Raw genomic sequence first — 19,142 nt, 5'->3', positions numbered from 1 at the left:
TTGATTAAACAAGGTATATTTACGAAATAATATTTACAAGTTTACATGAACAAAATTACAATTGCAAGGTTGTTTCCTCTTGGATTTGTATAATGGAAGATCAGTTTGTTTCATCAATTATTACTATTATTATTATTATTTTATTATTATTATTATTATTATTATTATTGGAATTATTATTATTATTATTATTATTATTATTATTATTATTATTATTAAAAAGTTGATTCTGATGCCATATCTCAAATATTATGAGATTATACCAAAAGATTTATCTTCACACAAAACAAAACAAATGGTTTACTATGAAAACTATTTTAATTGTTGTCTGGATAAAATATACTGTACTGTGGTTATATGAATTTAGTAATTAATTTTCATTTGTTGTATTTATGTAGCTGTGTAGAAAATACAGTTATGCTGAGAGTTAAACTTTTCTATTTAGTTGTAATAAAATAGTTTTAATAATATTTCTGATAATAATAATAATAATAATAATAGTAATAATAATAATAATAATATTATAATAATAATAATAATATTAATACTAGTAATAATATTTCTGATAATAATAATAATAATAATAATGAAAATAATATTAATAATAATAATAATAATAATGATAATATTAATGATAATAATAATAATAATAATAATAATAATAATAATATTGACATTAATAATAATAATAATAATAATAATAATAATAATAATAATAATAATAATAATAATAATAATAATAATAATAATAATAATAATAATAATAATAATAACAATAATAATAATAATAATAGTGACAATAATAATAATAATAATAGTGGCAATAATAATAATAATAATAATAGTGGCAATAATAATAATAACAATAATAATAATAATAATAATAATAATAATAGTGGCAATAATAATAATGATAATGACAAAAATAATAATAATTAATTTAATTTCGGATATGTAATCAAAAATTATAATCAAAGTCATATAAACACCAACAACACCACAGGACCATCACACATCATGAAACATCTATGATAAGTAACACCCTTGTAAGAAAGGTCTTTTACCACTAATACCATAACCAGTTCTCGAAGATTTTTGGCTCACAGGTGATCAGAACCATCGTGTGTTGGTTCTTTCAGTTGATGTAAACTATACTTAAAGAAAACAGACTTATTAACCAGATATGTTTTAAGAAAAGAGTAAAGTTGGTATGATTGACAAGATCCGCCCATTACGTCTGACACCATTGACACGGACGACCAGACTTACAACACAACCACATAAATCGCATTACCAGATGACCAGAAACTGATCAACGATAACGAGAAGAAATTTATCAATATTTCCTTCTAGTTTGCCCTAATCAACAGTTCCCTTCTACTGATCATTCAACATTATACAGTACGTACTTGGTTTATCTAAGGTCACTTTACATAATTGCTAACTCAACGCTGGTATAAATAAAATTCATGAATTATATTCATAAGTGATGATTGAGAGTGATTCAGGACTTCTTCCTCAACAAAATTTCCTGTTTCCAGTTCAACATTCTCCTGTAATTAAAAACCTGACTTTTATTCCTCCTCCTCAAATACCAGATTACTAATTTCCTCCTGCTTAAAACCTCTTCCGCTTTAGATGTCATTAACGCTGTGAATTACTTTTTTTCTCCAATTAAATGTTGAAAAGCCTGAGTGAAAGAAAGCAGCCTTATTTCACTCTTCTGACTATCACTATCTATTCAATGTTCTACCTCTAATCAGAATATAATTTACACTATCTAAACTTAACTCTCTTATCATGTTCATCAGTTTTCTTTAAGATACTAAAATCCTCCACGATAGTCCACACTCATGGCCTGTAGATTCTGTTATAGTCTTCTTAAAATACTCCAATAAGTGTTAACAACCTAACCTAACCTACCCTATCTTAATCTAACCTAACCAAACCTAACCTAACCTAACCTAACCTAACCTAACCTATTAAAATTCCCCATCCCAGAGTTTTTTATAGAAGAAAAGTTATTAAAGGATATGTTATAATGAATTATTGAGTTGTTTATGATAACTCTGTAGCTGAGGTAATTTTCTTTCATAAGCATCAAAGAATAACTAGTGTAAATGTCATCAAAACCAAAACTGATCGGTTACACTATAATTTACTTGAGATGATAAACTTCTCCTGGGTGCGTGGCTGAACTGACTTATGCACGCACCACAACAACAGTACATGTTAAATATATCCATTGGCATGAGTTACGAATAGTACAGTCTCTAACCTCTTGCCACTTTATTACACGACCATGATGGATTACTGTAAGTCAACAGAAGTGATGCTTAGACACTGTTATTCTTACTTGTTACACATTACTTACACTTTACTGTTATTCTGATTACACGTATTAAATAAAGTGTTTCTGTAATCCGGTCATTAATTACTGTTTATTGTTTTTGTTTTTAACTCATTAAGGAAGTTTCACTAAGATGAGTGGTTTAAAATATTTAAGAGGAAAGTTCAATGACGTGAGGATGATGATATAACCATTTGAGGTTGACACTTTAAACAATTACCCTTAAATGTTCTAAATTATTGCAATGCTCCGAGCATTTCTTACCTTACATTAGAGATCTCAACAACGAAGCCTCATCATATCCCCTCATCTAATAATTCAGAACTGTAAATGGGAGTTTGGGTGGAAGCTGCCGAGAAAAGAGAAAATTACCTGCTCTCTCTCTGTGTCGAAGCACCAAATAACCTACGAAAACATTTGCCCATTTGTCGGCAATTACACGTCTGCTGTAATTTTACGACCTGCCATACGACTGAGTAGAAGACCATCGTAATGTTTACCCTAAGAGGGGAAAGGAGACAGGTTGAAAGTGGAAGAGATCATGGATATGTATATTTGTGTGTGTGTGTGTGTGTTCATATCCCTTCATGCATCCGACTCACTTTGCCTGAGGGTTAGTGGATATAAAAATGTGGTATTGTCGATGCATGGTTGGGTCGTCAGATCCCGAAGAGTTTCACAGCGATGGAATAACAAGTCAGACTTTGGAGGTGACCATTCGTCTTAGCTAATATACGGATGTGTATAAGAGCAGAAGAACGGACCAGATACTGGTGGTGGCTGTACGAGATTAAAGAGTTCTTTCTAAAGAGATAGAACTCTAGAATAATATAGAAAATAGTAAGTAGGTTATTGTAACACAATATAGAACTTAATGTTATGAAGACCTATAATCTTAAAGGTTATAATAATGTCTATAATATAAAAACTAAGACCTATATATTCTTATTAAAATGCTGCCAAAACCGAATGTTTTATTCATATTGTATTCATGGAAATACATTTTAAAAGCACCAAATAACTTACGATATTTTTCCACATAACCAAAATTTGCATATGAACCTGAACCCGAAACATCACAAACAATTTTCATAGTTCGACGGGTGTGTCCAGAACCTCACAGGTTGGAGCGCTGTTGGATGTTAGGGTATTCCGAGAGTTCTCAAAGATAAATAAAGGATATAACAACTCCTCCTGTTATGTCCAAAGATGCAATAGTTGGCTGGGAGAATGACGCTCTTGTACACACATGATGAATTCATGTTTGATCACAAGTACAACTCTCCCAGCTATGTGCAGGGATGCAAAAGAAAAATAAGTAGTAAGTTACTCCACCAGCTTGGGAGGATGCAAGTCCACCAAAGGATTGTTCAACTATGAAAAGAAATAAGACTTACAAAAAAAATGTTTTTTTTTAGCAAATAATTAATGTTTTCCGTGAAAAGAGGGAAAACTAATTAAAATAATAAAACAGTTAATCCACCACCTAGGCAGGAAGTTAGTTGCTCCACCATCGAAAAGCTCACCAGACAGTGTATTTATTTATTGTTGAGTGCACAAGGGTTAGTGTATAAAGAGAGAAACCCAATCCAGTATTCAGGTCGGGAATTAGTTTGTGGAGTAAATAATCTCCTCGGGATCTACAGGTAGCTGTCAACAAAGGCCAAACAAACACCTCGTTATTGTACAGTACGTGAAATATCAAAGTCAGGATCGGATAATCTAATTTTCATGTAGTCATACAATATTGAGGATGGTAACTGAATAGAATGGAATCTGCATTTTTTGGTTACTTATATAAGAAAATATACATACCAACATCGATACAGGGTGATTCAGCAAAGAGTACATTAAAATGGAGGATGAAATCCTTGGATAATTTTAAACCACAAAGTCTCTATGGTAAAATGTCAAATTCTGCATAGTTTCCATGTTACAATACATTTAAGATGTTGTATTAATGAGAGCGAATTTGAAGTGAAACCCCTGTAATCATTGATTGTCTGACGCATTCCAGTTTGCCTGGACTATGTTTAATTTGCTCGCGCCTGTCACGAATACGTGGGCAGAATCTGACATTTTACCATAGAGACATTGTGGTTTAGAATTATCCAAGGGTTTCATCCTCCAATTTAATTTACTCTTTGCTGAATCGCCCTGCATATTTGCACGCATGCACACACTCACCCATGCCAGAGTCAGCTGTTTCTCTTAATTAAAATGGTAAAATCTTTCCCTCTTAAAATTCTTGTGAAATATGATGGAGGAAATATGAATAAATTCCAATATTTAAGTTAATTTTAATTTCGCTCTGATACTTGGCGTATGAATCTTGATTTAGGGTACAGTGCCCAGCTTCCTGTAGTATATGAGCTGTTTCAGTCTAATTACTTTCACACTAAATGCCTTAGAGCAAGAATTGGTTTAAGTACTGAATAGCATAATAATACTGGCAGAGCATTATGTTCTCGAGTTATCGAAGTATCTCTCTTCAGTTTAACTTCTTTTGAACGAGCAAAACTCATTTGTGTTTAAAAATATGGTGTGCACTTATCTCCCTGGGAATTAATTGTTTGAATTAATGTTTTTTTTTATTTCTGTTTGCATGAATATACGCATACAGTATCTTCGTGAATTTCTGTGTCAAAGAGGATGTGCCGTGTATGTCGTGAGTGTGTGTGTGTGTGTGGTACGGGGACAGTTGTTGGGTGTGTCGATAGGTGGATGTGTAAGTGGGTAAATTTTTGGGTGGGTGAGTGAGTGTGGGTGTGCGTGGGTTGGTGGGTGTGTGGATGGATCAGCATGCTCGTCTCACAAGCCAGTGGTCAGGAGGTCGATCCCCGGACAGAGTGAAACTACAGGCAAGTTTCTTTACATCATTTGCCTCAATTTACCCAGTAGTAGTTGGGAACCTTGATGTTAATTGATTTGCGGATCATGTTCCAGGGTAAGGGTGCGTTCACACCAAGGCCGGAACCAGATATGTACTGACACTAAATTTCGGGAGACAGACGATATGCGACGCCGCGGTGAGTATTATGATTTTAGCTAATACCTGTTACACGACTCATTGTTTTTCTAGGGAGAGGGAACTGTCTTCCCTCTAAGATAAAATGTGAAAGATTCGAATTAGATATGATTCATCCGGCCTCAGTTTGCGAGTTAGTCCGGTCTTCTCGGTTTATTCCTTAGCACAGGGTCTCATAGTTCGTTAACATAAAGTGTGGTTGTTGTGTTGGCGACAGCTTTTAGGCCTTAAACAAATTCATGGTTATTTGGCCCTCGACCTGCCGACCTCGAACTTGAGGGGCACCCATCGGTTATTATAGTAAGCATATTTGTTGAAGTGAAAGTATCTAAAGTTGGCATAGAAAAGCCTGTTTAAGATACGTAACATTTTTCAAATAAGCAATAGAAAAATCGAGATTAAATGGAAGTGAAAGCAGTGTTGGACAAAGAGAATGGGATGTAAAAGATAAGAACATAAGAACACAAGAATGGAGGGAACTGCAGCGGGCCTATTGGCCCATACAGGGCAGTCCCATTTACACCCAACCCCTATTGCTCATATGAGCATCCAACCTATGTTTGAAGCTATCCAACATATTCGAGTTAATGATGATATTTGGTAACTTGTTCCATTCATCCACTACTCTGTTACCAAACCATTGTTTACCTATTTCGAGCCTAAATCTAAATTTGTCAAATTTAAAACCATTGTTACGAGTTCGCTCCTGGTTGGATAGTTTGAGTACCTTTGTAATGTCCCCTTTGTTCAGCCCTGACTTCCATTTATACACCTCTATCATATCGCCTCTCACTCTACGTCTCTCGAGGGAGTGCAAATTAAGATGATTTAACCTGTCTCTGTACGCAAGGATCCTAATGCCCGGAATTAGCCTTGTCATTCTCCTCTGACTTCTTTCCAAGGATTCTATATCCATTCTGTACAGTAATAAGGTGACCAGAATTGAACTGCGTAATCCAAGTGAGGTCTCACAAGCACAAGATATAGTTTTAGGGTGACCTCGCTAGTCTTGTAACTAACACTCCTTTGTATGAACCCAAGTACTTTATTAGCCTTGTTACGAGCAAATACACATTGTTTACTTGGCTTAAGGTTCCTACTTATCATTACTCCTAAATCTCTCTGGTAACTGGTTTCCCTGTTTACATCTCCTATACTAAGTACTTTACATTTGTCCACGTTAAATTTCATCTGCCATTTTTCAGACCATTAAAAAAATTTGTTTAGATCTTCCTGTAGTTTTGTGGAGTCCTCGTCAGATTTAGTAACACTTCCTATTTTAGTGTCATCAACAAATTTACTTATGTTGCTGTCTATGCCGATATCTATGTCGTTTATGTATATAATAAATAATAACTGGTAAGCGTGACTTGAATTAACCATTTAGGTGCAACAGACCAGCCTGGATTGCTTTTGTCGCAACCAGGCTTCCACACGTGATATTTCCAAGGGGGTAACAAACCTAGGTTAACACACTTAGTCTCGTGTCGATCACGGTCACTGTAGACGGGTGTCGTGCAGGAGAACTCTAAGCGTGAATTGATAAATAAGAAGAGTGTATCAATCGGAGGTGGATGACAAGAGGAAAAAAAAAACAAGAAGGAGTTGGAATAATTGGACCAAGGACGTACTAGAAATAAGATAAATGAATATCCAGAAAGCAGCAGTGTTGGTGAACGAATGAATGGGGAGTATGGCGTCGAGTGATATTTTGGGGGTATAGGACGTGTTGGTGACGGACGTGAAGCTCCTAGGATAAACTTGATTAAGGTCCCTATGGCAAGCGGGTTACACCACTAAGAATAAATGAATGACAACGAATGAAGAAGTAAAATAAATAGTTCCTGTTGCTTTCTTCCTCCTTGTGTCAAATGAGAAAAGGTTTATAGACATAAAAGTAGAGAGAGAGAGAGAAAGAGAGAGAGAGAGAGAGAGAGAGAGAGAGAGAGAGAGAGAGAGATCATATGTTATTTTTGTTTGTATTATTTTACCAAGACTCACACTTTAAAACAGAGAGGCTTCTGATATCGGTGATTGGCTTTTAAATCAATATAGAAATCCCATATAGAACAAACTTGAGTTAGCAGTGAGAGCGTCACGTAAACTTCACTAATAAACTGAGTAATTTTAGCCAATCCGATGCCTCTGGGCAGTACTTCATCTTTGCAGTTAAGTGAGTGGATTCTTTTGTTTTATTTTTCAGTGAACTCAATGACAACAACCTGACAGAGTTGCGTCCAACCATGTTCCTGGGTCTCAAAAATTTGCTAAATCTGTGAGTATTAGTGCACTTTTTTTTAACCGAGGTGTAATGATTTTCATGTTTGAACATATGTTTGGGACTTTGTTCTTCTCTCTCTGTCTTTTTTCTCTTTCAATACCTATATAAATCACTCAAAAAAAGTTAACAACTGACTTTATTTCCCAGATCTATATTTCACAAACAAATTGAGAGTTATTTAGTCTTAGTTTTCAAGTCAGTCTCTCACGGCAATGGTGAAAAACAGAGCAAATGTTTCGCTAATTAATTAATAAAGTCACTATCTCAGTTAAATGGTCAAGGTTATTCCCGTTAAGTTAACCTCAAGAATAAGATCAAATTAATTAAATTTTTCCAGGTTAGTGTCTCGTGAAGTTCATTAAAGTTCTCTTGGATAGGTACATCGAGAGGAACAAGATGGAGTACCTGTTAGAAGAGGTGTTCTGTGAGATGCCCCGCCTTCAGTTCCTGTACCTGGGCACAAACCACCTGCGGACCGTCGCACCTGGCACCTTCATCACCCTCACCTATCTACACCTGCTGTAAGTTACCATACGTGGCAAGGGTCACCATCTGTAGCGAGTGTCACCATCTGTAGCGAGTGTTACCATCTGTAGCGAGTGTCACCATTTGTAGCGAGTGTTACCATCTGTAGCGAGTGTCACCATCTGTAGCGAGTGTTACCATCTGTAGCGAGTGTCACCATCTGTAGCGACCATCTGTAGTTGTTACCATCTGTAGCGAGTGTCACCATCTGTAGCAAGTGTCACCATCTGTAGCGACCATCTGCAGCGAGTGTTACCATCTGTAGTGAGTGTCACCATCTGTAGCGAGTGTTACCATCTGTAGCGAGTTACCATCTGTAGCGAGTGTTACCATCTGTAGCGAGTGTTACCACCATCTGTGAGAGTGTCACCATCTGTAGTGAGTGTTACCATCTGTTACCATCTGTAGCAAGTGTTACCATCTGTAGCAAGTGTCACCATCTGTAGCGAGTGTCACCATCTGTAGCAAGTGTCACCATCTGTAGCGAGTGTCACCATCTGTAGCAAGTGTCACCATCTGTAGTGAGTGTCACCATCTGTAGCGAGTGTTACCATCTGTAGCGAGTGTTACCATCTGTAGCGAGTGTTACCATCTGTAGCGAGTGTCACCATCTGTAGCGAGTGTCACCATCTGTAGCGAGTGTCACCATCTGTAGCGAGTGTTACCACCTGTAGCGAGTGTTACCATCTGTAGCGAGTGTTACTATCTGTTGTAAGCGTCACCATCTGTAGCGAGTGTCACCATCTGTAGCGAGTGTTACCATCTGTAGCGAGTGTTACCATCTGTTGTAAGCGTCACCATCTGTAGAAAGTGTCACCATCTGTAGCGAGTGTTACCATCTGTAGCAAGTGTTACCATCTGTTGTAAGCGTCACCATCTGTAGCGAGTGTTACCATCTGAAGCGAGTGTTACAATCTCTAGTGAGTGTTACCATCTGTAGCAAATGTTACCATCTGTAGCGAGTGTTACCATCTGTAGCGAGTGTTACCATCTGTAGTGAGTGTTACCATCTGTAGCGAGTGTTACCAACTGTAGTGAGTGTTACCATCTGTTGTAAGTGTCACTATCTGTAGAAAGTGTCACCATCTGTAGCGAATGTCACCATCTGTAGCGAGTGTTACCATCTTTTGTAAGTGTCACCATCTTTAGCAAGTTTCACTATTTGTTGTAAGTGTCACCATCTGCTGTAAGTGTCACCATCTGCTGTAAGTGTCACCATCTGCTGTAAGTGTCACCATCTGCTGTAAGTGTCACCATCTGCTGTAAGTGTCACCATCTGCTGTAAGTGTCACCATCTGCTGTCCCACCTCCGAAGTAGTTTACACGTTGATGAAAAAATATATAATATATGTGTGTCATATTTTGCTAATTTTGCACAGTACTGTCGTTATACCATCAGCATTTTATTTTTGTTTATATATACAGTATATATATATATATATATATATATATATATATATATATATATATATATATATATATATATATATATATATATATATATGCTGATAACCACAAGGAAAAAAGAAACACGAAGTTCCCAAGCGCTTTCGTGTAATTCACATCTTCAGGGGTGAGTACAGACTAAGGGGAAGTACAAAACAAGGTGTATATATAGGGGAGGGTGAGATCAGGTCCACAATGGTCAGGTATATATTTATTTATTTATTTATTTATTTATTTATTTATATAATTATATATTTATATTTTAGACCAAAACGAGACATTCTATAACTAATGTAAATAATTAAAATCAAGGTCAAATACAGATTGAGTCTTAATCTATTTCACTAGGACCAAGTGTATTAAAAAAAGCAATTACGACAAACAGGCCGTTTAGCAATCCATCCTACAATGCTATTCGACGCTATGTAATAGGACCATTTATATTATATAAAACTGCACCACAGATATACAGATATATATAATGGTTACCCCTCGTTTAACGAGGATGGCCGGCCCAAGGGCCACCTAGGCGTGAATTTGTTTAAAGTGTTGAAGCTGTCGCTTACGCAACAACTAAACCCTAAGTTAACGAGTTGTATGACCCAAGAAAACCCGACAACTCGCCAACTGCACTGGCGAACTATTACCCAGGAACACGATCCGCAAATCAATTAACATCCAGGTTCCCAATTACTGATGGGTAGACAGAGAAATGCAAAAAATTTCAAAAAGTGTTTTCCCCAAGTCACTGTGACTTAAGAGTATCAGAACTTAACTACAGTTATTAGTGGTGATAGAAAGACACTATCACAAACACGCTCATGATGCAGACTACCCCATAAAACTGGAGCCGTTTTCAGTTGTCACCTCGCAGAGTACGAACATGAAGTGCTGTACAGCAAGAGTCTATGTTACTTCTCCAGCTAACACACTCACTGTGTAGTAACGAGAGGTTAACTGATGTAATGTATTTTTAATATTTTGTGAGGGACTAACCAATTAACTTTATAACCTTAGGTTTCTTTGTTGTTCGTTCGTTTTTTATCACACTTGGTTCTACTGAATTATATAGATTTATGCTGCATCTCCATTTTATCTTAATTTTGATAACCTACATTTTCTGCACGCGCCCTTCTATCATTTTCATTTATTTTAGAATGCCTGAAAATGGAGAAAGTTTCTCCGATACTGTCGCTATCAAATATATCATGATGTTTTACCGAGCGTTGGTTGTACTCTTCATTGTACAGTACGTCTCCACTTCCCAAAGGATACACTTGAAGATTAGACACCCCAACTTACATCACCTGAAGAGTAGACACCCCCAACTTACTTCACCTGAAGGGTAGACAACTCAACTTACTTCACCTGAAGATTAACGCTACCTCCGAGGTATAGGTTAGGTTAGGATCATTAAACTTCAAATGAAATCAACTGAGTTGTCTACCCTTCAGGTGAGGTAAGTTGGGGTGTTTAATTTTCAAGTGAGGTAAGTTGGGGTGTCTAATCTTCGGGTGAAATAAGTCGGGGAGTCTAACCTTCAGATGATATATTTTATTATCAGTTGTGTATTTTCCCGTAGATCCTTGGAGAGGAACCGCCTTACTACACTGCTCAACGGGACCTTCGCTGGTTTGGGCCTCTTGAAGACCATGTTAGTATTAACCTGCATTTATTTTTTTTTTACTGTGGTCGCGTGAATAGTCTGGGTAGTGTTTATGTACAGTCCCCTTCACTAGTGCGTTTACAGGGGCTAGTCAGGTTGTGTGCAGTGTGGCAGCCATGTGTTTGTTTACAATTATACAAAACGAAACTCGCAATAGTAACATACTATAGAATCAAAGTAAAACAATATTAAAACAAATACATCAAAGATAATGATTTGTAGAATCTTTATATGACGAGCGCCTGTAATATTGAAGGGGACTGTACATACAATTGCCCACAGATATATCGTTCCACCCCTCAGTGGCTTTTCCGAACATGTGGCCAACAATATATTTTTTCGGTAATATTTGTACTCGAGATTTGTGCTAACCGATATGATAGACGTAATATCTGTGAAGAAGGTTCCACTATGATTCCGACGATGCCACGTATTCGGAAAGGCTACTGAGAGGTAAAACACTTTACCTATGGGCAACTGTACAAGAACTGTGTAAATACAATATTCATATCGGCTGTAAAAGTTGTGAACAGAAAGAGCTGCCATTTATACTGTACTTTTTCTTTCTTTTTTTTTCCGGGTAATAGCCCACCCGAGCACAGGTCACTGACCCACGTCAGAGCCTGGGGGACGAAAATATAATAATAATAATAATAATAATAATAATAATAATAATAATTAATAATAATAATAATAATAATAATAATAATAATAATAATAATAATAATAATAATAATAATAATAATAATAATAATGATAATAATAATAATGATAATAATAACAATAATAACAATAATAATAATGATAATAATGATAATAATAATAATAATAATAATAATAGTACTCAATAAATAAAAAAATAAACAATAAATCAAGAGTGAGAAACGATATACAGTATGTATGATGTGTTGTCCAAGTAAGAGAAACCCAAAATTTTAATGATGTATAAAACTATTTAGTATCTGGACATTCTTTTTTGTTTAACACTGTAGGCAGCTACCAATCAGGAAGGTACTACCGCCATGGAAGATATTGGAAGTATAATATATTGTCTAATGGTAGACCCTGCTGCCATATGGTATCACGAAAATTTTTACCAAGTCCCAGGTGCTGATATGACTTTCCGCCTCATTTACACACAATTGCAGGGTCTCATTTGTTTCTCTTACTATTCACAACACAACATACATATATTGTTTCTCACTTTTGATTTTTTTTTCATTTTTGTATTTCTGTATTATTATTATTATTATTATTATTATTATTATTATTATTATTATTATTATTTGTATTATTGTTATCATTATTCAATTTGCGCCTCCAGGCCCCGATGTGGGTCAGTGACCTGTGGCCGGGTGGGCTAATCCCCGTAAAAAAATGAATAACTTTGATTTTTTTTTACGGGGAATAACCCACCCCGGCACAGGTCATCATCGACCCACAACGGGGCCTGGAGGGGCTAAAACATAGGAGTGAAAAGAAATTAAAAATAGAAGAGAAAATGATTATATTAATCTATACCACGAAGATGCCAGAAAACAAGCTTTTTGAAGTGAGACAGATTGTAAGAGTATGGAAACACAGAAGACAGAGCATTCCACAGGTTGGCTGTGTGAGGAAAGAAGGATGTACTACAACAGGCTATGCTAGTGTAGTGTGACAGACATCCACAAAGAAACTGTGGGCACCGTGGGTAAGACGAGTGTTACGAGCGTGTATGTCATATTTTTTAAGGTCAAAAGTTCAAAGGTATAAGACACAGCTCGATATAGTTTGTTCTCTGGAGTTTCTTTATATACCAACATGACACAAGCAAATCTTCTACAAAGATTTTGCTATTGTTATTTACTTCCCTCCTGAAGCTGTGATCTAATTACTGTGATATTTGATTAAAGTTAAGGAATCTGATAGCTAATTATATATTAGTATAAAAAATGTATTTCTTGCTGAGGAAAATATACGTTTATTAATAATAATGTGATGAATAGCAAGGAATACATGAAAGTTTATCACAGAGAGCGAGAAAAAAGTCCATTTGCGTGACTGAAGAAGATATAAATATATAAAAAAATTGACGTAAGAAATTTAACATTACTTGGGCTTGTATCATCAGATAGAAACTAAGATTACTATTTTTTTTAGCAAATAAAAAAATATTAAAAAAATGAGGATAATACATTTGTATATAGGAAATAATTAGAAAATGATGATTATTGGAATATGTATTGACACACATTCTTAAGAGTTACTGAAAAGACCAAAGCTCAACAACAGCGTAAAAGAAGTGTCCCTCTGCTGCGTCAGTGTGTGCTACCTGGAGTAGTAGGAGGTGTGGGGGAGGGCGGAGGGAGAGGGGTAATGATACAGTTAAGTTTCATGCAAATCCTTCTACTCCTTCAGAAGCTCTCACCGAGACCAGAAGATGGACAGGGTTAAGGTGCGCGAAATTTCCTGATTTAATCTATGCAAGTGATTTTTATTGGCTGAGATTAGAACAATAATACAATATCGGTTTAATCTGTGCTATTGACTGTAATAAGTTTTAACCAACCTTTGGCTATGCATCAGTCAGCCCAATAGCCACTATACCTGACCTCACTAATGAATATATTTCGTGCATGACTGTTTGTAAATATTTTTTTTAATTTGACATTTAGCCAAAATGTTCAACTTTGAGCCATCCATGTTATAATACATATACATTCATGCATTAAATTCTTGACTGAAGTATTTCGGGAGTGTCATTCGATCAAAAGCAATATTTTTTTAGCGTTAATGGGCTGTGAGCTTACATGCCGGGACTGCCTGTTTGAAGTGACGTTCTGTGTTGTGATATAAAGTATGTGTAAAACGAAAACTAATGTCGGAATGCGCTGTACAAATTTTAAGTTATACTAATGGCGTTCTGCCAACAGTATAACTTAAAAATAAAAATAGTATCGTTCGCAGAATTTATCGAAATATTAAAAGTAATAATGATGGAATAAGATATCGAATAAAGCCAAGCGGTACTGTTCGTGGAGGACATCGAGGAAATGGGAAGTAATAAAGTGATATTGACAGAATATAAAGGAGGAAAAAAGCTTGGCCTATGAGCCGTTTCTCCAAAAATTCTGAGTACCTTTCTCAAAAAAATACACACACACACACACACACACACACACACACACACACACACACATATATATATATATATATATATATATATATATATTGATAAAATCACACGGGAAAAGGGAAACAACGGAGCACCTTAGCTTTCGTCTTTATTCAAGACATCTTCAAAGGCACCTGAATTACATGGACAGAGAGAGGCTTAAGTACACAGGATGACCTTACTAAACATGAGGTCAGGTCATAAACATGACATCCACAATCCGCACACCAAAACCACCACACACGCAAAGGAGCTAAAGAACATAAGAACATAAGAACAAAAGAATGGAGGAAACTGCAGCGGGCCTATTGGCCCATACTGGGCAGTCCCATTTACACCCAACCCCTATTCCTATTGCTCATATATCCATCCAACCTATGTTTGAAGCTATCCAGCGTATTCGAGTTAATGGTGATATTTGGTAACTTGTTCCACTCGTCCACTACTCTATTTCAAACCAATGTTTACCTATCTCACGCCTAAATCTAATTTTGTCTAATTTAAAACCGTTGTTACGAGTTCGTTCCTGGTTGGATAGTTTGAGTACCTTTGATCAGCCCTGACTTCCATTTATACACCTCGATCACGTCGCCCCTCACTCTACGTCTCTTGAGGGAGTACAAATTAAGATGCTTTAACCTGTCTCTGTACTCAAGGTTCCTAATGCCTGGGATTAGTCTTGTCATTCTCCTCTGAATTCTTTCCAAGGATTTTATATCCATTCTGTAATGCAGTGACCAGAATTGAACTGCGTAATCCAAGTGAGGTCTCACAAGCGCAAGATATAGTTTTAAGATGACCTCGCTGGTCTTGTAACTAACACTCCTTTGTATGAACCCAAGTACTTTATTAGCTTTGTTTCGAGCAAATACACATTGTTTACTTGGCTTAAGATTCCTACTTATCATTACTCCTAAATCTCTCTCGCAGTCGGATTTCTCAGTAACATCGTTGTTCATCTGGTATCTGGTTTCCCTGTTTGTATCTCCTTTACTGAGTACTTAACATTTGTCCACACACACACACACACACACACACACACACACACACACACACACACACACACACACACACACATATATATATATATATATATATATATATATATATATATATATATATATATATATATATATATATATATATATATATATATATATATATATATATATATATATATATATATATATATATATATATATATATATATATATATATATATATATATATATATATATATATATATATATATATATATATATATATATATATATATATATATATATATATATATAAGGAATTTATACCAGAAGGTCTGTTACTTTATAAAAGAGGGGGGTTCCTCATTGGTCCGGATAGATATAGATATCTCTATCTAGAATCTAGATAGTATGGCTTCCTTTTTGCTAACTTTACAACTTCAGATTAACCGAACTGTCTCTTGCCTTTATCACCGTCTGGTAAAAATGAATGTCTACTTACTGTAGAAAGAGAGAGAGAGAGAGAAAGGGAGAGAGAGGGAGGGAGAGGGAGGCAGAGAGGGACAGATTGAAGAAGAGCGAGAAGTAGGAGAAAGAATAGAAACAGATAAATAGAGATAGATAATTGAGAGATGTACAAAATGAGAAATGTTTTTTTAAAGTGACACCTAAACCAAGATGCCCTCGTATGGTACGCCTACTACTTGGGATATCGTAGTAGTAGTAATGCCCTAATAATAATACCCTAACTTGTTTTCCTTTAACCCCTACCAATCAATACTGACAGATTTGTGCACGTCCATTCCAGTATCCTACAAGACAACGGGCTGAGGTACATCGAGCCTGGAACCTTCAGTGACCTGGTGTCCGTCGAGTCTATGTGAGTAGATCCACCCAACTCATTTATCAATGTTACTCCTCAAACACGATAGTGGCTGGGGTGAGAATTGTCATATACTAGAAGAAAAAAATCAGAAAGACCTAGAAGGGGGTAATAACAGGGAGATAGAAGGTATGTTAGTAATAAGATGGGAAGACAATAAACCAATACAAATATAATACAAACATATGGAAGAGAGAATAATAATGCAGGGAGGAAAATATATATATATATATATATATATATATATATATATATATATATATATATATATATATATATATATAAAACAGGAGCAAAATAGAAACAGAATAGTATTCTAAAAAACAAGGCGAAGAAAATACTGAACACCGGATTAAAAAAGAAACAAAACATAAAATAAATGAGAAAAGATGAGACAGGAAATAACGTAACGAGAAGTGAAGGACATAGCAAAACCTTAGTAGTGACTTTGGAAGGGGAAGGTAATATTGTTAAACTTGGAGCTTTTTCTAGTAACTGCGTAAGACTGAAAAATCACCCCCACAAGGATTCGGTAAAATCAATGTTAAAACCACATATAAGTTGTATACAATAAACCACGAGTGGGTTGGTGTTCAAATTGCTTCATTTTAATACACGTGTTATGATGAAGATTTTACATGAATGTGAATGTCAATATTTCTGGAGTCACTTAAATAATTTTTACTCTGGCATTTCTAGATATTAGTTTTTAATAGTTTTTAATATTTCATTAATACATTAATATTTCGGTTATGTTTGTCTATATACTAATTTCGTTTTGTTCATTATAGTATATTATTGTTCACCGTTAAAATATCAACATATTATAAATATTTATGCTACATTTGTCATTATTTGTTTGAAATATAAACATCAAAATATATTATTTGGTTAACATTCAAACACTGCGAAATATATTACTCAGTTTAGAAGTAAGTCAATGCGAAATATGCAGTATCACTCAGTTTAGATATGTCAGACGAGGTGAAATATGTCATTCAGATCAAGTATGTACACTTTAAGCACTGGGAGGAAGTAAGGCTATATAAGACCTTAACGATGGCAACGGTGTTATTGACGTTAATAATTATAATGATTATATGGGTAGTAATGATATGAATAATGATATTAATGACATTAAAAATAATATTGATAATAATACAAATGGTATTAAATCACAATATGGTAAAAATTGTAATGTACATAAAACAGAAGATAAGATTGGAGTATTAAGTAATAACACCGATAACCGGGAAATATACAAAGTATGATATATTTCTCAATCCATCAATTAATCAAACAATCAATCAATCAATCAGAGTACTTTTCTCATATCTGACGGTTGGCGACCACAGTCCTCCACATTGAACATTCTTGAGTTGTTTTTACCAATCCTCCAAGGTTTTGTATCTCTCTGGGAACCCAATTTTTAATTTCATTCTCCCATCCCAGTCTCTTCTTTCCCCTGACCATCTTACCCCCAACTTTACCCATTTATATGTCTGTTATTATCCCCTTCATCCCTAATTATATGACTAAAATACTGTCTCATTTATATTATTCAGTACATTTAAAATATTTCTCTTGAAGTTTTTGTTAATCTTAGTACGTCTTCATTTCTTTTCCTATCAGTGTAGCATATTCTTAACATTCGCCTTTAACACCACGTTTCAAAGGCCACCAACCTCTTTCTGGTGTCTGCTGAAAGTGTCCAGGCACCTGACCCATACATCAGTCCTTGCCATATGAAGCCTTTCACGTCTCTTTTCATTAGGTGTTTTAGATTATTAAATGCTGTTTTTGCTTGATCTAATAGTGTTCTGACAATAATAACTCGGAGAGAGAAGATGAAAACAACGTAGAAACAAAAGGCAAATATAATACAAAGAGAGACTAATAACACAAAGATAAAAATACGTACTGTACATATATATAAAACAGGAGCAAAATGAAAACATCAAAATTTAAAAAAAAATGGACGAGAGAAAATAAAAAACACCGGGTTAAAAAAAAACATAATAAAAGAGAATGGATGAGACAGGAAATAAGGTAACGTAGTGGGAAGTGAAGGACATAGCAAAACCTTAGTGACTTCATTATAAAGTGAGTTATATATTTCACATTGTATGAATATTTCAAACGAATGAGCGACCTGCTTATTCATTTAGCCAATGAGACAACAGCACCGAAACATTCAGCCAATGACACAAAGTCACTGGACGGGAACGCTGCCTTGGCCTTCTAAGTTAATGGTAATTGTATAACAATCACAACTGGCCTCCTTCTCTGCTGCCCACTAATGCCTCCATCATCCTGGAACAACACACTAACCGTCCTTCAGGATAAAGCCCATTTCTCAATGGTTGAATACTCCCACATTATTCTTCTATTGGTTGAATTCTGTTTAGTTAATTATTTGGTAGCAAATTTTATTTTCTTGAAAGTCAACATAATTGTATAAGTCGTGTTATTGGGACAAGCTTTTGATTTCCGTTTGGTGCAACAATTCCCTTGATAGGAGCAATTAATTTCCTAGTTCGAGATATCAATTTCCTTGGTGGGAATTATCAATTAGATAACTAAAAAAAATATAGGAATGAATATTGGAACTGAAAAGAAAACAAAAACTAGGGGTGAAGGGAACGTTGCACGGACAAAAACACACTGACGAGGGTAAGGTTAGCTTTGGTTAGGTTAAGTTAGGAAAAGTTAGGTTAGTTTAGCATTAGGTAAAGTTAGGTTTGGTTAACGTTAGGTTAGGTTAAGTTGGGTGATTTTTTGTCCTACGCTCTTAAACTCCTGCTTGTATTCTCTGTACTATAGAAA

At 35.2% G+C, this 19,142-nt stretch overlaps 1 protein-coding gene across 1 annotated transcript in view; it reads left to right on the top strand.

Moving 5' to 3' along the window:
- The window catches only part of LOC121869680 (relaxin receptor 1-like), a 179,606-nt gene that overhangs the window by 130,610 nt on the left and 29,854 nt on the right, over positions 1–19,142 (top strand). The window contains exons 10-13 of the mRNA XM_042371229.1: positions 7,582–7,653; positions 8,037–8,180; positions 11,213–11,284; positions 16,242–16,313. Of these exons, the coding sequence (XP_042227163.1) occupies positions 7,582–7,653; positions 8,037–8,180; positions 11,213–11,284; positions 16,242–16,313 (360 nt within the window). The remainder of the gene's footprint in view (positions 1–7,581; positions 7,654–8,036; positions 8,181–11,212; positions 11,285–16,241; positions 16,314–19,142) is intronic.

Source organism: Homarus americanus, unplaced genomic scaffold (assembly GCF_018991925.1).
Source record: "Homarus americanus isolate GMGI-L3 unplaced genomic scaffold, GMGI_Hamer_2.0 scaffold32583, whole genome shotgun sequence".
Taxonomy (NCBI): Eukaryota; Metazoa; Arthropoda; class Malacostraca; order Decapoda; family Nephropidae; genus Homarus; species Homarus americanus.
The sequence above is the reverse complement of the archived record's forward strand: the minus strand, read 5'-3'. Positions and strand labels throughout refer to the sequence as shown.